The following is a 23,785-nucleotide window of genomic DNA, read 5'->3' as shown; positions in this document are numbered from 1 at the left end:
CCATTTGTTTTCCATTTTAGTTCCCATTTGAAAAAGACAAAAAGGAACCTGTAACAGACTCATTTATGCAAAGGGTTACACAAGGTGCAATGGTAGTCATCCCTCCCCATACACATTTCACCTCTCCACAATAAGCCAGTGAACACTCAAAGTTTGGCTCTGAGGTCAGCTCTGCTGAGAAGCCTACTACCTCAGCTGGGCAGAAACAGTTGTTTGCTCCCCCTCAATCACATGTATCAGATGATATTTTAAAATTCTTTATTGTTTAAAGCAGCAGTCACCAACCTTTCAGACCTCACAGACCACCAGTTGGCAACCGCTGCTCCAAAGGTTTCCTTAAACCAGCGGTTGCCAGCCTTTCAGATCTCATGGACCACTGGTTGGCGACCACTGGTTTAAAATATTACATGTCTCCTTTGTTCCCCATTAACTTCTCCCTAGCCACTCATACCCCCCAGCACATGCCCTCACCCCCCTACTGCCTGTGTCCATTGGTTATGCTTATATGCATGCATACAAGCCCTTTGGTTGATCTCTTACCCCCCGCCTGCCACCACCACCACCACCCCACCCCCCGGCCTTCCCTCTTGAGTTTGGGTGGTCTGTTCGATGCTTCTCTGGATCTATTTTTGTCCATCAGTTTGTTGTTCATTATTTTCCACAAATGAATGACATCATGTGATATTTACCTTCCTCTGACTGGCTTATTTCCCTTAGCATAATATTCTCCAGGTCCACCCATGCTGTTGCAAATGGTAAAAATTCTTTCTTTTTTACAACAGTGTAGTATTCCATTGGGTAGATATACCAGTTTTTTAATCCACTCATCAGATATTTTAATCATGTGATGGTATTCCTCCCCATGCCAGAGGACCACTATGTCTTACCCACTATTGTAGGCACATAAGAGGAACTCAATGATTGCTGAGCAATAAGATATCATGGAGACCTTTATCGTTGTCACTTCCACTCTTGCACTTCATTCTTTTCCATGATTTCCTTATTTGTCATTCTTTCTCTTCTCTGTCTCAAGTTCTCCATCAGTTTTACTTTATAAAAAAATTTGCAAGTTGTACCTTTAGGCTTCTGACCACTGACAGCCAATAGCCTTCAAGACTTAAACAGCTTCTACCACTAAGCTTTCTGTTGGTATTATCAGTACTGTCTTTTTGTTTGTTTTTTTGTTTTTTGTTTTTTTAAATATATTTTATTGATTTTTTACAGAGAGGAAGGGAGAGAGATAGTTAGAAACATCGATGAGAGAGAAACATCGATCAGCTGCCTCCTGCACATCTCCTACTGGGGATGTGCCCGCAACCCAGGTACATGCCCTTGACCAGAATCGAACTTGGGACCTTTCAGTCTGCAAGCTGACGCTCTGTCCACTGAGCCAAACCGGTTTCGGCATCAGTACTGTTTTTAAATATTCTATTTTATTCTATTCAAGAACATATCTTCCTTGTAAAGAATTTAAAAAATAAAAGGTATAAATTAGAAAATGAAATCACTTGTAATAGGAATAATAACATTTTGGTATACTACATTTCTTCTTGCCTTTTTTTCTTTGCATGTGTTGACAATCTCTAAAGACTGAAACCAATTATATTTAATTTTGAAAATTGATTTTTGGCCCTAGCCGGCTTGGCTCAGTGGATAGAGCGTCAGCCTGCGGACTGAAGGGGCGCAGGTTCGATTCCGGTCAAGGGCGTATGCCTGGGTTGCAGGCTCAATCCCCTCAGTAGAGGGTGTACAGGAAGCAGCCAATCAATAATTCTCTCTCATCATTGATGTTTCTCTCTCTCCCTCTCTCTTCCTCTCTGAAATAAATAAAAACATTTTTTAAAAAAAGAACTGATTTTTAAAATTTAACTGTAAATATTTTACATTCTCACTAGTCTACACTGTGGGTTGGACATGAATTATTGAATTTTATAAGTAGAAGGAGCCTTACATCAGATACCACACTTTCATGGTATCAACATAAGTTACATGTCTAGCCCAGGTTTCCCAACTCTTCCATCCCAAGATCCAGGGCTTTAGATGTCGGACAACAAAATCCCAATACCACTACTACTAACAGCAGCTAACACTCACTGAATACTTACTGTTTATATTAATTCACAAAATAGTCCTATGAATCAGATACTACTATCATCTCTACAAGAAGATGAAATATGGTGAAATGAAGGAGACTGCTCAGAGTCACACAACTACTCAAGGAACCAGTACTCGAACCCAAGCAGTCTGGCCCACATTTTTAGTCATTCCATCCTTCTCAAAGTCCTCCAACTATCTCATTCACTTACCTGTAATTTCTGTGGTTACATGGAAGCCATACATACCTAAAAATTTAATTCATGCAGTTTGAAGCTTCTAGCCAATTGAAAATTTAAGTCTATCTACATGAAAAGCTGATTAAAAATGTTTACTCTCTCTAATAAGGTGATCTAAACATTTTATCTTTCCTCAGTATGCCTTTCTGTGGAAGGCGGCTTTTTTATTTTATAAACACTCTTAGATACAGGGGCTTATTTTGTTTCTTACTACTAATTCTTTCATAACCATCTCTGATTATGAGAAATAAACTAGAAGCTTTAAATATGTTAAACCTTGGTACACTAAATAGAAGAAGTGCAAAGCTTAAATAACCAACTCATTTAAGTTTCAATAAAAAACACACACACACACACACACACACACACAAAACACCTTTTCCCTTATCCTGAAACAGACAGCTAAAGAGGAAGATGCTGACTCATTCAGGTAAAGTGCAGACATTTTGCTTCTGAAATGCCCATGCTCCTTCTGCTTGATCATTCCAGGTGGCCATATGCTACATCAGCTCCAGACCCCACTCCAGCAATGTCAACTGTGAAGGGGTGTTTTTCAGTGGACTCCTCTTGTACCTCTGTGACTCTTTTGTAGGTGCTGATCTTCTTAAGAAATTTAAATTTCTAAAAGGTAAATCAAATTTAGTATTTTGCTTGTGAATGCTATTGGTTCCCATTGGGCAAAATACAAAGGTGAAAAATATATTTTAAAAAGCACTTTAACAGTCATTTTTTGCCAGTAAATTGAGTATCTTGGTTTCAACTGAGGAATCAAGTCTTGATATACTAAGATGAATACTAGATGAATAGCCAGATTTGTGACATTAAATGTTTCGCCACTATTAATTTTAGGAAGGAATCGATGCAAGAAGTAATGCTTCTCATATAACCTAATTTTAATAAAAATCAGGTTACTGAGTTATGACAACTATGCACTATACAAAGAGTTAGTTAGATTTGCCTAAGAACAAACTGTAAATCAGGCATCACGAATAATCCTGACAAGATGACCTCTGAGGTCAGTGAAAAAAGTAAGGTTCAGAATACTGTGTACAGCATATTACCACTTTATGAGTATAGGTGAAATTAGGTAATTATACACACACACACAAAAACCACACATCTGGAGCAGTAGTGGGGGGTGACTGCCTTGCAGGGGACATTTGACAACATCTGGAGATATTTAGATTGTCACGCTGCTGCTGCTGGCAATATAGTAGGTAGAAGCCAGGGATGTTCCTAGACATCCTACAAGAACAGAGGAGCCCCCCTGGTGATATGCATGTGATGATGGAACAGGACGTGTGCCATTGCTTCTGCCACCATCTGAAACACCCAGTCTTTAGAAAGGCTCAGAAATGCCTCCTGGGCATGGCCATGGACACTCCCTGCCAAGCAACACAAGAGTGAGAAAGCTCATATCCAAGGTGACCTAAAGGGTGGCACGGAGAGAACTGTAAGCAGGCATGTTGACTGTTGTCCTTGTTGCTGTTGGACTGAATCCAGGAGATGGAAAGCTGGAGACGTTAATACCGAAATCCAGGACGTGCCATTGCGAGGCCTCCAGGGCTCCCATATATTTCTGATTTTACTTATTATCACAGAGTAGATTTAAAATCTATTCATTAAAAATAATCTTTTTTTAGCCCTAACTAGTTTGGCTCAGTGGATAGAACGTCGGCCTGCGGAATGAAGGGTCCCAGGTTCGATTCCGGTCAAGGGCATGTACTTTGGCTGCGGGCACATCCCCAGTAGGTGGTGTGCAGGAGGCAACTGATCAATGTTTCTCTCTCATCGATGTTTCTAACTCTCTATCCCTCTCCCTTCCTCTCTGTAAAAAATCAAAATGTATTTAAAAAATAATCTTTTTTTACATTCTGGGCGACATAGAAATTTAAGTATGTAGTTATTTATGTACCTTTGTTTTCCTTTTAATTTTACCCTCCCCCATTTTATATAATTTTTACTTTTCAATTAGATTACATTCAATATTATTTTGTATTAGTTTCAGGTATACTGCAAAGTAAAATGTCCCCTCAGTATTTCTGGTACCCACCAGACCCCATATATACAGATCACAGTACAACTGACTGTACTCCCTACGCTATCATCTGTTACTAATAGAGTTTGTGTGTATGCTTCTGGGTTGTGCTGATACATTGATAGGCAAATAGTGTTTTAAGCGCTTACACTGGCCACACATTTTCTCTGCATTAAACATGCTTTTATATCATTCCTACTGAATTTATTCAACTAACTTGTTGAAATAATTCCAATTAATTGGAACTGCTCTGGTTAAAAATACTCAATTTATATGTAGATTAAAAACTAGCTTTTCTCCTAATTATAGATCCTTCTCATTAATCTGCCTCGCAGTGTTTCTGAGAGTTCAAACTGTACACTGTTCAAAACTGAAGAATATTAGGTATCAGTGTCTTTACTCTGCTCACTGTGATACTGCAGAGAAATTATTCTTCATCACTGCTCAGCAAAATCATTGTATATGCTTAATCATCACTTGTATTACTTCATTTTATTTTTTCCAGTTTCCTTGCATTATATTGTCTCTGTTATTGGTTTTTAAGAGCCTGTTTATAACTAAAGATGTTAACCATTTCTCATGCACTGCAAATGAAATACCATGTTTTTTATTACTATTTTACTCTGGTGTTTTACTTTTTGGTTGTATCAAACTTGTGTATTAAATATAATCATGTTCTATTTAAAAAAAAAAACAAAAAACAAAAGAACTGAGCAGCCCCACAACCAAGAATAATCCAGTCCTATAGAGCTAAGGTTGAGAAATCCTACTTGAGAGTAACACATGAGAAACATTATAGCATTGGTTTTAACACTGGTTAGCACAGGGGAAGGGAGGGTATAATAGGGAGATTTTTCACTTTACACTCCTTCAGACTTTTGAATCTGTAATACTACTTATTCAAAATAAACAATAAATTTAAATGATGGGTTACTTACCTAATATGTTGGTTCTCAGATGTGTTCACTTAGGGCAGCAGTTCTCAACCTGTGGGTCACGACCCCTTTGGCAGTCATAGGACCCTTTCACAGGGGTTGCCTAAGACCATCCTGCATATCAGATATTTACATTACAATTCGTAACAGTTACAACATTACAGTTATGAAGTAGCAATGAAAATAATTTTATGGTTGGGTCACTACATGAGGAACTGTATTTTAAGGGCCAGAAGGTTGAGAACCACTGACTTACAGGATACATTGTAGAGAGGTGGTAAAGTTCCTTATCAATTCCTGAGCCTAAAATGCACTTCTGCTCTTTTTTTCCCCAAAGGTGCTACCCTGTGTGTCATTTGCCAAGACAGAAGCTCCTTACGCCAGACAATTGTCCGCTTAGAACTAGAGGATGAGTGGCAGTTCCGCCTCCGGGATGAATTTCAAACTGCTAACAGTAGTGAAGACAAGCCCCTGTATTTTCTTACTGGACGTCATGTATGAACTTTTGAAGAGACCAAAAATAGCAAAGGGATGCCTAGGGGGAGTGGGGCAGAAACAATTATTTGGGGTTTTTTTCCTTTAAAGTACAATCACTGTGGAGCAAAGTGCAACATATTTGTCTGTTCTCCAAAGAATGCCCCAAATCTTTGGGGGCATTACTCTCTTTCAGTTCCATTTCAGGACCTTACATTCAGGTTAACTCCACCTTAGGCAGTTATGCAATTACTTAAGACATGGTCTGCCCGCGGAGCCTGAGGAGGATATACTTTGGAGAACGAACATGGAGTTTGCATTGTGTTTTCTACTACACCTTGTTAGGGGTAAAGCTGACTCTCAGCATTAGCTAGCCTGAATGTGTTACGTGAGACACCATTGGTGTGGAATTAATTGAAGATTAACGTTTGAGGCCTGAACCCTCAGTTTCTCTTCAGATCTGTACTTTGGTACAGTATTACTCAGGGGTCTGAAATGATAGAATGTAGAAGATATTTGTATTTAAAAAAAAGAAGTAGCTTTGTCTTTCTCTGTGCAGTGTTAGTTTAAGATTTATAATCTTATATGTATTGAAACTTTTGGCAAAATTTCCACAGGAGTTTAAAGTTTACTATTTAAACTGAACAAACAAATCAGTAAATGCAGAGCAGGCACTGTGTATATAGCAGCTTCTCCTTGCTTAGATTACTTTGCTTTTTCCATTCTTTAAAAATGTTTCCAGTCTCTAAGCACACCATGTCTATGAGAATATGGAACAGTGATTAATCTTGTATAAGAAGAAACCTGATTCAGTAGTTGAGCCAATTAAGGAACTTTTGGCAGTCACCACACGCCCACCCTGCTTGGTTGTAATTAAGCAGTTGACACCAGCAAAGTTACATGTCAGGCAATGGCTCTGTATGGAGTGGAACTAGTTTGTTTCTTTTCAGAGACTCAAGCAAAGCTTCCTTTAAAAGATACACTTAGGGATAAGGACACATATGTAATACCTTAGTAATAATAAAAATGAATAAATAAAAGATACATTTAATGAACATTTTATCTGCCTATACGGACAACTACACAGAAATTGATGAAAAGGGAAATGAGCTCATAGAGGCAGAACTGTCTTTCAGTAGATTCGTTTGTAAGGAGTAAGGAAGATTCCATTAAAAAGTCTTTGACTCATTAAAATCAGCAAGGGAAGGGTTTGTTCAGTATCAATAGTAGGAGGCATAAGTTTCTATAAATTTCTCACCATTATTTTAAAATTAAAAACAGATTTTTAAAAAATGTTCTAGAACTAAATCTATTGGAAGTTTACTCTTAAATTACTCCAATTCTCATCACACAACTTCTTGACATTTTTCTTATTAGCCCGTATGTACCACTTTATCCCCACGTAACATGGCCATTTTTACTTGAATTATCTTATTTATGGCCTGAAACTACTGAAAGGGGGTCTACTAAGCCTGCATTTACTTAGAACAAATAGTGTTAATTGACCAGTTTTATTAGCTTGTGATAACAAGGAGTTTACAGCTAGTAAGATGGAATATACTAACCTGAAAATGGTTTGCAGATCCTTGGTTTTAATATAGTTACTTAAGATGCTTTAAATATATTTTGAATGAACAATTCTTTTAAACCCCATTTTTAATTGTCCTTAAAAGAGGGTCTGATCTGCCTTATGTATGCTTTAAAAATACTCCCTAATTTTAGTATAACAGAATTTTTGGCAAAGGTACGTTTTGAAGTAGGTTGATTTAGATATGAATGTATTTCAAATGTTCCTGTTTGGTTGAAAGGGCCTAATGCAGACGATATCAAGAAACCCACTGTTTGTGCAATATTCCAATTATAGTACTATATAGGGCAAATAAAATACTTGAAATAATTCTAAAATAGTTGTACCTGGCTGGGGCAGATGGCTTCTCAGGTTTTCTTCTGGCTTTATGGCTTCATAGTCTGAAGAACATTTTTAAAGTAGTTAATTAAATGCAGGTACTCTGTATTAGTTAAGGCTGCACTCTGAAAAATCAAGTGATTATAATCTCTTAAATACTATTTAAGCCTGTGGAAGGAAATACCAGAATAAAGTCAAAAGACCATCAACCCAATGATAGACAGTTCAAATTGATCTGCCTATTCTTTTCAATGTCTTTCTTACTAAGGTTTAAATCTTTTAAAATCACCTTAACAGTATAATTCTTTAGAGAATGTTAGGTCCTTCTCCTTTAAGGATAAAATTGCACAAGCACAGGACACCATGATTTGTTAATACATACCTTGGTGTGTTCAGCTTCAAGCCTTGCCATTCCTTAGAAACATTGTGGTATGAATGTGTTCTCTAGGCCTCCATAATAATTAACCTATGGACCTGTTGAACTATGACAGTTCACACAGGTTAATACTGAATGTAAAGTAAAATTAGAATTGTTGTATTCCGGGTTTTTTTGGCTGTAATTTATGCAAATGTTTTTTTTTGTTGTTTTTTTTTTAGAAAAGGAGGCACCTGTGTTAACTTTATTACTGTAAAATTTTCTTAACCAAAATTTGGTGAATTTCACTAGTCTACCTCACATTTTGTTTATGATTTTAAATTGTCTTAAGTTGTGTCTACAGTATGTTCTTGTCCTTCCATTTAATTTGGTATTAAAATTCTCTCACACCCAAAATAAAAAAGTTTGTCTTCTTTAACTTTCTGATATATTCATAAATGGAATGAGCTCCCTGACTCTGACAGTGTCCAAGAAAGGCTGGAAGTCCATATATCACAGGTTGGATGACTCTTAAGATTCTACTATCCTGGCATAACAGTCCATCAAAGTGTTAAATAACTATCCACAACGATGTCCATTGCAGAGTTCCACATAATTATGGAAGACAGATCTATAAATGATTATTCAAGAGATGTTAGAAATAGTCATTGTACACATATCCCCAATCTTTTATTTATAGATGACAACTGTACTCACTTTGCTGTCCTTCGTTGAGGCAGAATGGTTTGCAAGAACTGTGTAATATGACATAAGATGTTAATCTCCCAATTTATTTCTAAACTCGAACTAATTTTACCAAATTAGGAGAGTAACTGCTATTCCAGAATAATGCCTTTCAGTTAGTTCTATAGACTGTTAAAATAATAGACTTTTATATAGAACCATGAAAACAGTCTCCTAAGCCAAAGGCTCCCATTACCTTAGCAGGGGCAATAAATACAAGTATGATGACAAATTCAAGAGCAAATAGAAACTGCCAGTGTTCCACTACATATTCCAAAACAGTTGCCTTGGAAAGACTAAAAGCTGTGAAACTGTCGTACCTTCCTATTCGGCTACCTAGACCTAGAACAACATCCAGGGACAAACATTTCTTGGAAGTCTCTTTAGTCACGGTAATTGGCCCTTAAATTTCCTCTAGGTCTAAGATAATATTGCTGTTAACACTGAAACCCTGGCTTCATTGAAAAACCCTCACTAAAGGTGATTCCAGGAAGGTGAGGCTAAGGACAAAGCCATTCACACTGTATTTTCCTTAGTATTTACTTCAGTGACCATGACAAAAGACGGGACAAGTTATATAAGAAAGAAAAAGGAAAGTCATGCCTTTAGTAGATACACCAAGTTCACTATTTTATATTATGAACTGGCAAAATAGTGACATAATTCAAACAAATAAAATCATTGCATGGCCATGCAGACCAGAGCATACCCCAAATAAAATCAAATAGTTCCTGTCTATACCTGTGGTTCCTATAATGTCTATATACTAGTCATTTTTATAATGAAAAACTTTTCAATGGCAGCAAAATTTAAAAGCCCCTTTATAAGCAGCAATTGTAGAATCAACCTCCTTTGAAGTTTAACTGTGACTGCTAGTACATACTTACTGTGTCCAATACTCCGTGTCCAATACTGCCTCCACCACTCTGTAGATCCCTCTTCTTTTTCTAACGTCACTCTTCAGCCTTCAATTGTGATGTGACAGTGTTGACTCTTCTTTTTATTCTTGAGACTCTTCCCGAAGTTTCAATTACTCTTCTTGGGCATGCCATCTCAAGTAATAATGTTCCTCACAACTTTCTCCTACCCTTTCATTTTATAAATCTCAGGGTGGTGAGCTCTTCTAAATCTTCAAATAACTATATTCATAAATTCCCTTAATCTCCTAAACTCTAGATCAACATATCCAATTATATACCAAACTAGAGGCCCAGTGCATGAAATTTGTGCACGGGGGGGGGGGGGGGGGAGAAGGTGTCCCTCAGCCCAGCCTGCACCCTCTCCAATCTGGGACCCCTCGGGGGATGTCCAACTGCCCGCAGTCAAACATCCCTCTCACAATCCAGGACTGCTGGCTCCCAACCGCTTGCCTGCCTGCCTGCCTGCCTGCCTAACTGCCCCTAACCACTTCTGCCTGCCAGCCTGATCACCCCCTAACCACTCCCCTGCCAGCCTGATTGACACCTAACTGCTCCCCTGCCAGCCCAATCACCCCTAACTGTCCTCCCCTGCCGGCCCGGTCGCCCCCAACTGCCCTCCCCTGCTGGCCCAGTTGCCCCAAACTTCCCTCCCCTGCTGGCCTAGTCCCCCCAACTGCCCTCCTCTGCCGGCCTGGTCGCCCCTAACTGCTCTCCCCTGCCGGCCTAGTCCCCCCCACAACTACTCTCCCCTGCCGTCCTGGTTGCCCCTAACTGTCCTCCCCTGCAGGCCTGGTCCCCCCCCAACTGCCCTCCCCTGCTGGCCTGGTCACCCCTAACTGCCCTCCCCTGCTGGCCTGATCACCCATAACTGCCCTCCCTTGTCGGCCATCTTGTGGCTGTGGGCACCGCCATCTTTGAGGGCATGGCAGTCAATTAGCATATCCCCTCCTTATTGGCTGTGGGCACTGCCATTTTTGAGGGCGTGGCAGTCAATTCGCATATTCCCTCCTTATTGGCTATGGGCGCCGCTATCTTTGCGATGGCATGAGGGTCAATTAGCATATTCCCGCTTTATTAGGTAGGTTATCGCCACTTGGAAAATATTCAACTACCTTAAAATCTTTACCAAAATTGAATTCATCCTTCCTATCCAATCCTCCCAACATAATTCTCCAGTATTCCTTTCTCAGTCAATACATCTACTCAATTACCCAAATCAAAATTCCCAATTACCCTAGATCCTTTGCCATGACTCTTCTCTGGTCAGTTATCAACTCGCACGAAATCTTCCACTGTATTGTCTCAGAGTTTATCCATCTTCTCTCATCTTCATCCCATACAACACAGCTTTAGTTCAATGTTTCAAAATTTTTTACTCAGACTCCTTTAGTAGTCTCTTCGTTACCTTCTAAGTTCCAGATTCCTTATTTATAAACTCTACTTCATAAGGTTGTCATGATAACTAAATAAAATAATGCAGCACCATACACAGGGAGTGACATACAACAAAAACTCAAATGTTAGATATTATTAATACTATTCTTAAGGAAATACCTAGATTATAAAAGATGTGAGAGACGACATCTTCAAAAATATAAACATGAAAATAAACTGATTTCCTAATAACAACATTTAAACCAATCAATATATCCTCTTTATCCCCAGGTCTCCTTGAAACTGCCAAATTTTGTATCCCTAAAGAAGCATACTATGGCTTGCATGGAAACTGGATCTGGATTATGAGATTAGAGGAAAATACTTAAACTGCCTTATCATTACACCCCTAACAAGTATAGGGCCTTAACCATTCTCTAAATTTAAAAAGCATATATCTATTGAGAGATAAAATGTACGCCTGACTGTTAATCTTAAGGCCCAAACTTTTAGCCATTCTTTAATGGAGATATAATTTCAGCTCATAAAAATAATCTATATTAAATCACTATGGTGCTTCATTCTTGGGCTGTGGCTCTTTATATTCTCATGTCAGGATTTGCCTTTTATTAAAGTTCAGAGGAGCTGTTGCTGATATGCTGATCTTTTGGCAAACTGGTGAAAACTAATCTTTTAAGGAGCCAGTGTTTTCATCATTTTTTAAGATATCAAACTTAAACTCCCTGAAAAAGCACAAATGACAACACACCACTCATTTATTACTTAGAAAAAGCTATCAAGTATTTTATTATTTTATCCTACATTATATACAAGTCATAAAAGGCCACAGCAGTTTTCAACATATAAACCCTTTAAAAGTAGAGGGCACTATGAAGGATTGACAAGTATCAAAATGAAGTCCAGTAATTAGGGTATATACTCAGTGTAGTAATTTCTGAGGAAATAACAAGCAGATACCAAGTCATTAATATTTAGCTTGCAACTATTTCATGGGTTTTTATAAATCTCTTTGGAGTTCTGTTAACAGCCTAAGTGTGCCCAGTTGCCATTTAAGAAGTAAAATCAGAATAAAAGGATAATAAACTTTAGACGGTACCTTACTAATTCTAGTCATTTATATGTCTCCAAGAAGGAGACTCAATTCTTTACAACCTTCCACTTCTTTCTGCCCTCAAGAGCAGGAAAGAGAGAAATGGAAGGAAAAGCTCAATATTCCAAATTCCTTCTGCTTATTTGGAGCTTTGCTTTTTAGTGGAGATTCCTTCAAAGTATATGTCAGGCCCTTAAAAAATTAGCTTTGAATTCCTAAACACTTAATATTATACCCTTCTTGAATAATAGCTTAAAAACACTGGTTTCCGCTCTGTGAAAATACAATCTTTAAAATTGTAACTGGTATCAGCAGATCAATATATTAAAAAAAATACAGTACCAAATTACACTGGTATATTTCCATATTAAGAACTTCAAAATATACTTATCACTGAGACCATAGTCCTTGCATTAGTTTTCAGTCCACTATGAACAAGTATCTGCTGCATGTAAACATGTCTAAATAACTATAGATAAAATACATTAATCATAAATTTCTGTAAAAGATAATAAAATATCTTCTTTAAAAAACAAAACAATAATAAGCTATTACTGCATTGTTTCCAATTTTATGAAAATGGAACAACCTCATGGCTGTTGCCAGTCCTGAGTTCATTGTAACAAAAATGGCCCTAGTTCCTGGTTAAAGTCAGCAACCAGTCCACTCTTCAATAGATGTCTTCTGGTACTGTAGGCAAGATTTTGTTTTAGGTGCTATTTTGTCCATTAATAAAATTATATACCAGAAATTGACCAGTGCCACAGTACTGTGTTGCGAACAGTTTTCCATCAGGCGTGGGATCTGAGAAAGCAATTTCTTCTTTACTCAAATACGAGCCATATATAAAGTTACTCCTATTAAAAATAAGAGGGGTGGGGAAGTGGAAGGGTAAAATAATTATTAATAGGGTTAGGAATCATTAAAATTAGAAAAACCTGTCAAATACAGTTTGAGTAGACTTTTTAGGTAATGTTGTATATGCCAAAATGTTGAAAATAACTATTCATCTAAAATATAATAATTTGAGGTAAAAAAAAATTTATGAAAGCAACAATGGTTTTTAAAACATTTACCCAACCCTTTTTCATGACAGAAATATTCAACAACCCTGAGTAGAAGGAATTTTCTCAAACTGAAAAAGAACAGCAAGGAACACCAAATGTTAATGGTGGAAGAGTGAAAATTGTTCCCCCAAGATCAGAAACAAGGTAAGGCTATCTCTGCACATACCTCTACTATTCAAAACAATGTACTAGAGTCTAATTAAAAATGAGGTCCGCAATTTTATAGGACACAATATCAATATTTTAAAAAATTAATTGTATTTCTATATATTTGCAATGAATAATCCAGAAACAAGAATGATCAATAAATGAAAAAAGTAAAAATTCTATGTGCTTTAATAGGAAGCTTATTGTGTCAATCTCACTATCACAGAACAAATACAATGGCTATACTGTTTTATGTTTTTATAAACTAGAACAATCTTATGATTGTTATAAAAAGTTTTACAAGGTTTAAAGAAGGAGCAATACCCTTATTTAAGACTATTATTTAGTCAGCTGCATTTTCTAGATTTAGTTCTGAAAGAGCTAAAAACAGACCTGCCTCTTGTCATGAAAAGGGTGGATAGATCTGAGCCCTTCTGAATCATGACTCAGTAATAAAATAAGGGGGAGAAAAGAAACACAAAAAGGCGCTAAGATTTCAGAGCCTTAGAATCTCATTTAAAACAATGATGGATGCCCTGGCCGGTTTGGCTCAGTGGATGGAGTGTCGGCCTGCGGACTGAAGGGTCCCAGGTTCGATTCCGGTCAAGGGCATGTACCTTGGTTGCAGGCACATCCCCAGTAGGAGGTGTGCAGGAGGCAGCTGATCGATGTTTCTCTGTCATCAATGTTTCTAACTCTCTATCCCTCTCCCTTCCTCTCTGTAAAAAATCAATAAAATATATTTTTAAAAAAACAAAAAATAATGATGGATTATTTTGAAAACTGTATCAATAGATAGTAGATACGGATTCTATGAATAAACAAAAACAAGAACTTGAACTAAAAACCTCATTTGCATGACTAATTTTAACCTTTTCCATTAATCTTTTAGCAAAGGTTCTTTTTTTTTTTTTAATATATTTTATTGATTTTTTACAGAGAGGAAGAGAGAGAGACAGAGAGTCAGAAACATCGATGAGAGAGAAACATCGATCAGCTGCCCCCTGCACATCCCCCACTGGGGAAGTGCCCACAACCTAGGTACATGCCCCTGACCGGAATCGAACCCGGGACCCTCCAGTCCGCAGGCCGACGCTCTATCCACTGAGCCAAACCAGTTTCGGCAGCAAAGGTTCTTTAAAGAACAAAAAACCAAAACATGCAATTCATCTGAGTCTTTTCCTCAATACCTTTGATTAAAAATCAAGTGATAAAAGCACAAGAAAAATGAATAAAAGGCTTAGATAATTTATAAATAATATTATTAAGTTAAGGCAAGTTTATCTAAAGTACTAAAAAGAATGTGAAGGATTACATTCAAATTACCTTAGACATTCAATCATTCGAGAAGCAATTTTCTTCCTACGCATCATGCTGAATACCCATATTCGACTGATCCCACAGATTGCAGGCTCTGGCAATGTTGAGCAGCACCAGGCTTTCTGTCTTTCAAATCTGACTTTTTCTTCTTCTGACCTGGTCACTGGCAGTTTTTCTTCTATAACTCTGTAGCCCTATAGGTATCAAAATTGGAAAAAATTTTCAAGTAAGAATATTACTTAGCAATTATCTAGTACTAACCTTAGTGAGGAGGTCACTACATTTGTCTTGTTTCTTAACAAACTTATGGGGACTATTTATGGTTTCACATTCATTTTAGGAAATAGATCTGGATCTACATTCTGTTCTAATTCACTTACCAGTTACATAACCAAGAGAGGAAGTTACTTACTTCATTAAGCTTGAGTTCGTTACCTATAAATTGGAAATATCCATTTCTTTCTGAGAATTGTTGAGAAACTGAATAAGGTAATACATACAAAGCACCTTGTCATCAGGGTTGACACAATAGGAACTGAATGCTAGTTGTCTCTACCTCCCACATCCTAAGGACCAGCAAAAGTACATCTTAAGAACTCAGTAGTCATAACAATGGTTTTTGTGATTGCTGCCATAGTTCTAGGGTTCACGGCTATGTGGGAACTAGGAATAGGGATGGCAGAGTAATCAAGAATTTAGAAAAGTACTTTTCCTCACACACTCATCTCTTTCTTAAAAAAAAAACAAAGTGCTTTAAAAACATACATCTTCTCCACCAGTCTAGTATTAAACTTAAAATAATTAGACAATACAATTAAGAATTAACAACAACAACACAAAAAGCAAGCATTACAGATCTATCTTCTAGTCTAAACACTTCTACAAGTCATTTTAGAACTAGGTAAGATAGAAAAAAACACAAGGGTTTTGCACAATGTAAAATTAACTCAATTTCAATATGGCAAGCTTTCATGAGTTAGTCATTTTATATAAAATTAATATTCCCAAACTCCTCTATCAGCTATTGATTGAAATCAATTTTGTTATTATAAACAGCAAGATTCATAAAACTACACAATTTCAGGCTGAATTGTTTTTGAAAAAATAGCTTCACGTACAGAAATTAACTCACACACTTATTTTGACTTATTAGAAAATTTCTTGATGAAGTACACCTTTGCAAGCAACCTAAAAGATACCAACTGAATAGAAGTCAAATTCAGTAAGTATTTAATTCATCAGTAAGAACTCAGCTAAAAAGAGACAAATTTCAAATGGGGTATGCCTCAAAGTGAGCATGATTAAGGAGATTTCAGGATCTTTTGTTTTAAGTTAGTCTGTTACTACCTAACTCTCATAATGTGAACATATTCCTTTCACTGATTCTACTGCTTGTGTTTTTGTACAATTTAGATCCTAAATGCAAGCCAACTCATCATCTAGATTTCAACCAAAGATGTGGTGACCTATTTTGGAGGTGGGCAACTTTTTATAAAAGGCCATCTGGTCTCTCTTGCAACTATTTAACTCAAGCTTTGTAGTGTGAAAGAAACCACAGACAATATGTAAGTAAATGGGCATGGCTATGTTACCATAAAAGTTTATTTACAAAAACAGACTGGATTTTGACCTAGAGCTATAGTTTTCCAACTCTTTATTCCAAAACAGAGGGGACTAATTGGTACAGACATTACATTAGTATCCAACATGGAAACTTCCTAAATAAAATTTAAAAGCATTTTTGATTTATACAATTTTTATCTTACATACTTGACTTGAGAACCTAATATCCACTGAAAATACAGCTCTATTGTTGTAAAGAATTACACACAGAAATTTTGCATTCACACTCTTCCTTACATTAAATGTTCATAAATTTACTAGGATTATGTTATTCAAGATTACATAATAAACTCTTTAAATGTCAAACTATATATGAACACTCTAAAAATCACTTACCCATTGGATATGTTCTGCAATTAGACAGCCAACTACTTTCTTATCATTAGAAATAAAGAGAAGAGTTTTAGTTCTGGAATAGCACATTAGTGGAGCCTGCTGGAAACCTAAATCATTATCAACCATCTCTCTAATTTCGTCAACCTGTCAAGTAAAGAACAGTATTTAAAAAAAAAATAATGAAAGCATTGTATATATGTAAAAATATACAATTTCAAGTCAATAAGTTGAGTATATCATTGTGAGGACATCCTCTAATGCAGCGGTTCTCAACTTGTAGGTCACGACCCCTTTGGGAGTCGAATGACCCTTTCACAGGGGTTGCCTAAGACCATCGGAAAACACATATTGAATATATAATTACATATTGTTTTTGTGATTAATCACTATGCTTTAATTATGTTCAATTTGTAACATGAAAATACACCCTGCATATCAGATATTTACATTACGATTCATAACAGTAGCAAAATTACAGTTATGAAGTAGCAACGAAAATAATTTTATGGTTGGGGGTCACCATAACATGAGGAACTGTATTAAAGGGTCGCAGCATTAGGAAGGTTGAGAACCACTGCTCTAATGAGTTCTTTTGAATGACTGTGCTACCAAAAACTGTTTTTCAAACCCTGTGGACCAACTTACAAAATGAGGGGGAAAACTGCAGAGTGATGCTAAGCCCAGTTTAGGGAACAAGAAAAATGAGAGGTCCTATAATAGGCAATGAAAACATTAAGGCTTCCCATTAAGAAGCATCACAGAGAGAACTACACTGGAATGTTAGCCAGGAAAGCCACTTTCCTTTCCAAGCCTTAACTAGTACTCTCATCAGTAAAATGAAGTGGGCACAGAGAAAAGAAACACATTTACTCATTAACCATTTATAGGCCAGACATTATGCAAAGTTATGAATATTATCTCACTTAAATCCAACATCTCTTAGAGGTCTATGCTTCCTCACTTTACTTATGGAAGCAATAAAATTCAAAATTAAGCAACTTTCCCATATCAGATACTGAACATCTAGAAAATCAAGGAGCAGGGATTTGAACCCCTAATATTAATATGGCATCAAACTGTGCTTCCTTTAGTTTACCTCCTAGAACTGTGGTCAAAGTCAATGATAAGCTCAAACCTTTGTAGGAACTCAAAGTCCAGATTTTTGTAGGCACTTAAAAATTAGTATCTTTTCCAGTTACAAAATAATCTGCAAATATTCAGTCCACTAAACATGGATTTGTGCTACTAAATTTAAAATGCAAATAACCCCTAAGAGGGTTAAATATTCACATCTCTGAGTTACAGAATACCATATAATACATCCCTTATTTAATGATTAATGATGAAAACCCAACTCCTATTCCTGGAACAGTATCTCACAACTCCTGATTCAACTCCTGATTTGATTCCTAAAGGTAAATGACTCACAATACCCTAGATTTTAATTTTTAGCCTATTATGGGTTATTAACTAGTAACATACTGAACTGTAGGTTAAGATTTTGCCCTGAGAAACTAAAGAGGAAATTAGCATTTACTGAGGAGTCTTACTAATAAGAAAAGTCTGGATGCCATATATGATTGTTTAGCAAAGTTCCCACTGTGTGTTTCTAAATGATCATAGTTGGAATTCCAAAATTTCCATAATTTGATTTTCATTAAGTCAATCATTAATCCAACATTAATTCAACAAGTATTTGTTTTTATGCAAGGATCAATGTTTCAAAGACAGGTGGCATATTTACATGTCATTCTAAATGCTAGTCTATACTTGTTAGGCAGTGGTAAAATGGAAGTTTATTTGGGCATCTGGGATTGTCCAGTCATATATACAGTGTTACCTGAAAAGTCAGGAACCACTTTAAGTAGAATGTCAGCTAAATTTTCAAATAATAGGTTCAAAGTATTTTCCTTAATCTCCTTTTTAGGTGAAGTATTCCTAAATTTAAAGAGGTCCCATTGTTAACCTTAAAAAAAGTATATTATTTTCCTTTTATTTCTAGAAATTCTGGACACAGTCTAGTGTAATTAAGCTTTTCAAATAAATGCCTGGACTCATTGCTTTACATTATGAGGAAATTTCTGGAGACTGAAGAAAAACATGTTGAACATATTACTTGAAATATAATTAACATATTACTTAAAATAAGTTTACCCTATTGTTCCCTGACTTGTAAGATATTCTATATAATGAAATGGTTCCAGATTTCATTATTTCTCTGGTTCATTTCTTCGAACCCTTAAAATATACAATTCTAAGTTGCACTAAAACTTGGCTCACACTAGATATGAGGATTAAGTTTGCTATATCATACAAGGTTGGTAAAAGTAGATTTATAGTTGTTCGTACAGAAAATACAATGATAAGTAATAATACAAGAATAAACTCTGTGTTTCCCATACTCACAACTATAAACCTACTTTTGGCCCACTCTGTATTTACCAGATCAAATGTATCTTGTTTTGTTTTTTTTTTGTTTTTTGGTGTGTTTTTTTTTTTAAATATATTTTATTGATTTTTTACAGAGAGGAAGGGAGAGAGATAGAGAGTTAGAAACATCGATGAGAGAGAAACATCGATCAGCTGCCTCCTGCACATCTCCTACTAGGGATGTGCCCGCAACCCAGGTACATGCCCTTGACCGGAATCGAACCTGGGACCTTTCAGTCCGCAGGCCGACGCTCTATCCACTGAGCCAAACCGGTTCCAGCTGTTCTTTTTCTTTTAACATATGACTATCTCATGCTTAATTTCAGGATTACTAAAACCTACTATTAGATTCCCTCTGCAATAAGTTTTTATTTAGAAATCTATTCTCAGAATGAAAATTCACATTTATTAATTTTGTTTTCTAAATTATGATTCAAATTTCAATTTTAATCCTGATTCTTAAAATTTGTGAGGCATTATTAATTAACTAACATGCTTTCTGTACCATCACTCAAATTACTGATAATATAGAATAGTAATTAAGTCACTGAAAATTCAGTTCACATGTGCTGGACACACAAGTGTTTAACCATGATTTTTTAGTTGAGTTTTATTCTTTAAATGCTGATTTCTTGTTTTCAGAATTGGGGTTTAAATGTGCTATGCTAGAATGTGTTATTCTCTTAAAATTAGCTGCAAAATTATTTTAGCCATTCTACAAGAAATTTCACTAGAAATTTACCTTTTTCAGGGCATACTTTGGGTCTTCAGGAAGAACCATTATTATCCTGCCATCAGGATATTCAGCCAAAATCCTTTCTTTTTTCCAGCCCTAGATTAAAACAAAAGAAGAAGAAATTTTATGTACATTTCATTCATCATATTCATGTACAAGAAAAAATATCAATGTGTCTAAAAATTGCAAACATGAAAAAATTATATGCTTATTAATGTTTAACTAATGACAAGATAAATCAGCAATTTTGTTAAGCATACAATAGGTACAATGCAAGCTAATATCTTTATACTACTCACACAGAGATACCACAAGGCTATTTTTAATTTATCATTTCCCATTTAATTAATTTTGAAAATCACACACCAAAAGCAAGCCCCTTAAAAGTCAATGATTCCCAAAACCTAAAAGATAACTCTCCTAGTTTCTTGATAAAAGAAAGAAACTCGAATTTCTTTGGAACATGGTTACCTCCACAAACACACACTCATGGTTTTATGTCTAGCATGCCAAAGACCTCCAGGAGGTTTTAAATGAACTGATTTGCATGCAGTAGCCCAACATGTAAGGAATAAGTGTTTATTCTTATTGGTCACAACTATCAAAGTCACAAGAAGGAGACTGTAAAAATATAACTACCTTCTAAGAATCTAATAGGGAAGGAGAGGCTACGTTGTGTGTATCTGAAGTTAAACATACTCAAAAAAAGAGAGGTAATAAACTCTTCTTCAGATCCACACTCGTGGTGATTAATGAGCAGAACCTGCATGAAAAACAAAACAAAACAAAAGCCACTTAAATCTAGTAAGATGGGACTGAACCAGAGGTTAAAACTAGGAGCTTTAAATAATAAGCACAGAAGGAATGAGCTTAACTGGTTGTTCCAGTTGTCTTACCCAACCAACTTCACATGAAAAAGCCTTTCAAGAAGCAATATGTACTTCTGAAGCATTAAGAGGCTCCTTCCTAAATAGTTTCTAATAAATCAGATAAAATGCATTTCCTCAAATGGTGTCAATGAGGCAGATGAGTACAATGAAGGAATAAAGAGTGCACCATCACTCTCTCCCCAACCCCAAACCAAAAAGGATAAAGAAAAGGAAATATATTAGTCAACCAAAAATGGGTTCTATGAGAATCACTTTCTACTATAACTATTAATTTTAATAATATTTTAATCTTTTGAAAACAGGTCTTTGGCCATTTTTAACTATCATAGACATTTACCATGTCTAAAGGAAAAATTTTACCCTAAGGAAAAGCTACTTAACTTATTTTTCTAAATAATGTGTAATTAAACATTTAAAAGAAAAACTCATTGTTCTCATTTATTCTGTTTTTAAGTAGAACAAACCTTTATTTCAGGTCCCTGAATACTGTCTATTTAAAATGAATTAAAGCCAGAGCACCCAAATGACTTATTTTCTATGTGCTTCTCTCCAAGAAACAAACACAACAGATAACTGGCATTAAAAATATTTAGATGTTTTGTCAAACACTTAAGAGTACTTAATATTCACCCTAGTTGGTTTGGCTCAGTGGAGCATCGGCCTGTGGACTGAAGGGTCCCAGGTTCGATTCCGGTCAAGGGCATATGCCCAGTTTGTGGGCTCAATCCCCAGTAGGGGGCGTGCAGGAGGCAGCCAATCAATGATTCTCTCTCATCATTGATGTTTCTATCTCTCTCCCTCTCCCTTCTTCTCTGAAATCAATAAAAATACGTTTTTTAAAAAAAGAGTGCTTAATATTCAATTATATCTTAACAAAAAAGAAAAAGACTGCTTAATGCTAAAGCACAATACTAGACAACCAATATAAGTAGTTAATGTCACAAACTATAATCCAGAGCTGTGAGCACAGCAGAACATCTTTAATCTAGGTATGTTTTTGTTCTCTCTCCATACACTAACAAAAAAAAAAAAAAAAAAAGCTACAATGTTTTGGAGGAGTTTCTACCTTAGACTCTATGTTTACCTACATTTGAAAAAAAGCAAAAGATAAGAATAATAACCTTAGCAAAGGATTTTAGCAAAGGATGGCCAACTGCTAAACTCAATTCCTTCTCTTAAGTTTATTTCAAAAATAAATAACCCATAGCTCTGTCCCATCAAGGGAGAAGGGGGAGAAGGAGGGAAACTGGGGCAGAAATCAATTTTCCTAAAATTGCCACATTGCTTTACAGTTTACAAGATCTAGAATTTAATTAGAAGGTGATGACTCCATCTTGCTCCATAAACCAATTTCCCTTGGTACTGTGGAAAACAGAGTACATATTTCCTGAATTCTTCAATGTTTCTCTCAGAAATTAAGAAATTCCCCTAAGATGAAGAATTACGCTTTTTAAACCTAATCTCTTATAATTTTAGGAAACTGATGGCAATAATCAAATAATGTAAACTGAGCATTTAATTTAAATTAACTCCTATCAGATTCACATGTGTAAAATAAACTGAAATATTTTTACCCCAGAAGTACGCTATAATTTAGCTACCCGATATAACTGTTTTTCTTTTCAAATTTAAGGATATTAATATAGTCAAAATGGAAAAATACAAATTTCAAATGAAAAGCCAATATCTAAGCTATAAATATTCTATGTCCACACGCCTTATATTTTATTTAGTTAAGTGGTGGTGGGGGGGGAGGTGCAGAAAAGGCAGATGAAATAAGGAATATAAAGGATCGCCACAGTAAGGAACTATAAAAAAGAAAACCCCATATATCTTGGGTAGAAGTAACTGGATAAATGAAACAATTAATATAAACCCCTCAACCAAAGATAAGAATACAAATTTAACTAAAGTCAAGAAAAACCTTTAAATAATTGAACATCAGGTACATATATATAAAAAGCCTACACGAAATGAATTGGTGAACTCAGTTCAGATATCCTGGAGGTCTTATTAATGTGAAGGTAACATGTATAGAACAGAAATATATTCCATTTCAGGTAGATTCCATTTCAGATACAGGTAAACAGCAATTACATTAAATTACTATTTTCATAAAATATCTAAAATGGTTCAAAATTATTGAAAACTTTGCTATTTACAGAAACAAATATTTAATAATACCCATTATACCTAAAGTGTACATACATTAAAAAATATGTACTAAAACATTTACTTTGTGGGATCTTTTTTAGTATATTACAAAATCTGACGTCTTAACTTTCTTTTTTAATCTGATAAAGAAAACCTCTCATAATAGCAAATAAGAGAGAAGGCAAAGGAAATCCCCAAACCATCTATTTGGTATAATATATATCACCATGAATCCCCAAGTAAAAATATTATGTCAAGCCATATAATATTAAACTGACTGATCAATAGCTAATAATTATTAAAATCAAAAGAAACTTTAAAAATACTCAACTTGAATAGCATTACTTGTTAGAAGAGATACATTAACTACCTCAAAAATACAACTTAAATTAAAAATCCCACAACATAAACCAGACAAATTAGCTGGTTTTTATGTTTGGCTTTGTTTTAAAATAAGCCAGTACATATACAAAGGCTCTGTATATAGTATCATTTCCAAAAAAACGGAAAATTTTCAGACTTAATTTTGGCTGTTCATCTCTTTAAAATCTGTTTTAGAAGGCATGAATTCCACTTACCACATATTTTACAGCACTTATAAACTGGTTGTGGAAGAGCAGATGCTGTGTTTCATCTTCAGGATTTGAAGCTGTGTAAAGCATGCCACAAACATTACAGGAAACTGCTCCAAATCTTTTTTGTCCAGCATCCTATTTATAAAAACAAACAAAAGAGTTTTGTCCTTCCAAAAGAATAATTCTAGAACATTAGCCTCTATACTTGTCACATAAAGTGAGAAGTATTTAATCTACAATAAATAATACACAATGATGATTACAAAAATAAAGATGTATTCTTTGAACTACGTGCAATTTTTTCGAGAACTGTTCCA

At 35.6% G+C, this 23,785-nt stretch overlaps 2 protein-coding genes across 2 annotated transcripts in view; one reads left to right on the top strand and one right to left on the bottom strand.

Annotated features, from left to right (window-relative positions):
• GREB1L (GREB1 like retinoic acid receptor coactivator) overlaps positions 1 to 6,840 on the top strand; it is a gene marked incomplete at its 5' end in the record, with an annotated part of 112,031 nt that extends 105,191 nt beyond the window's left edge. The window contains 2 exons of the mRNA XM_081097470.1: positions 2,823 to 2,961; positions 5,644 to 6,840. Of these exons, the coding sequence (XP_080953596.1) occupies positions 2,823 to 2,961; positions 5,644 to 5,807 (303 nt within the window). The 3' untranslated portion in view covers positions 5,808 to 6,840. The remainder of the gene's footprint in view (positions 1 to 2,822; positions 2,962 to 5,643) is intronic.
• A 5,020-nt stretch (positions 6,841 to 11,860) lies between these two features.
• The window catches only part of ESCO1 (establishment of sister chromatid cohesion N-acetyltransferase 1), a 38,061-nt gene continuing 26,136 nt past the window's right edge, over positions 11,861 to 23,785 (bottom strand). The window contains exons 8-12 of the mRNA XM_081097469.1: positions 23,472 to 23,603; positions 19,856 to 19,945; positions 16,684 to 16,827; positions 14,731 to 14,918; positions 11,861 to 13,047 (exon numbers count right to left, since the gene is read on the bottom strand). Of these exons, the coding sequence (XP_080953595.1) occupies positions 12,900 to 13,047; positions 14,731 to 14,918; positions 16,684 to 16,827; positions 19,856 to 19,945; positions 23,472 to 23,603 (702 nt within the window). The 3' untranslated portion in view covers positions 11,861 to 12,899. The remainder of the gene's footprint in view (positions 13,048 to 14,730; positions 14,919 to 16,683; positions 16,828 to 19,855; positions 19,946 to 23,471; positions 23,604 to 23,785) is intronic.

The sequence above is a fragment of the Myotis nattereri genome, assembly GCF_964212035.1.
Source record: "Myotis nattereri genome assembly, chromosome: 8".
NCBI classification, from domain to species: Eukaryota; Metazoa; Chordata; class Mammalia; order Chiroptera; family Vespertilionidae; genus Myotis; species Myotis nattereri.
Note: the sequence above shows the minus strand (reverse complement) of the source record. Positions and strands in the feature narration are given on the sequence as shown.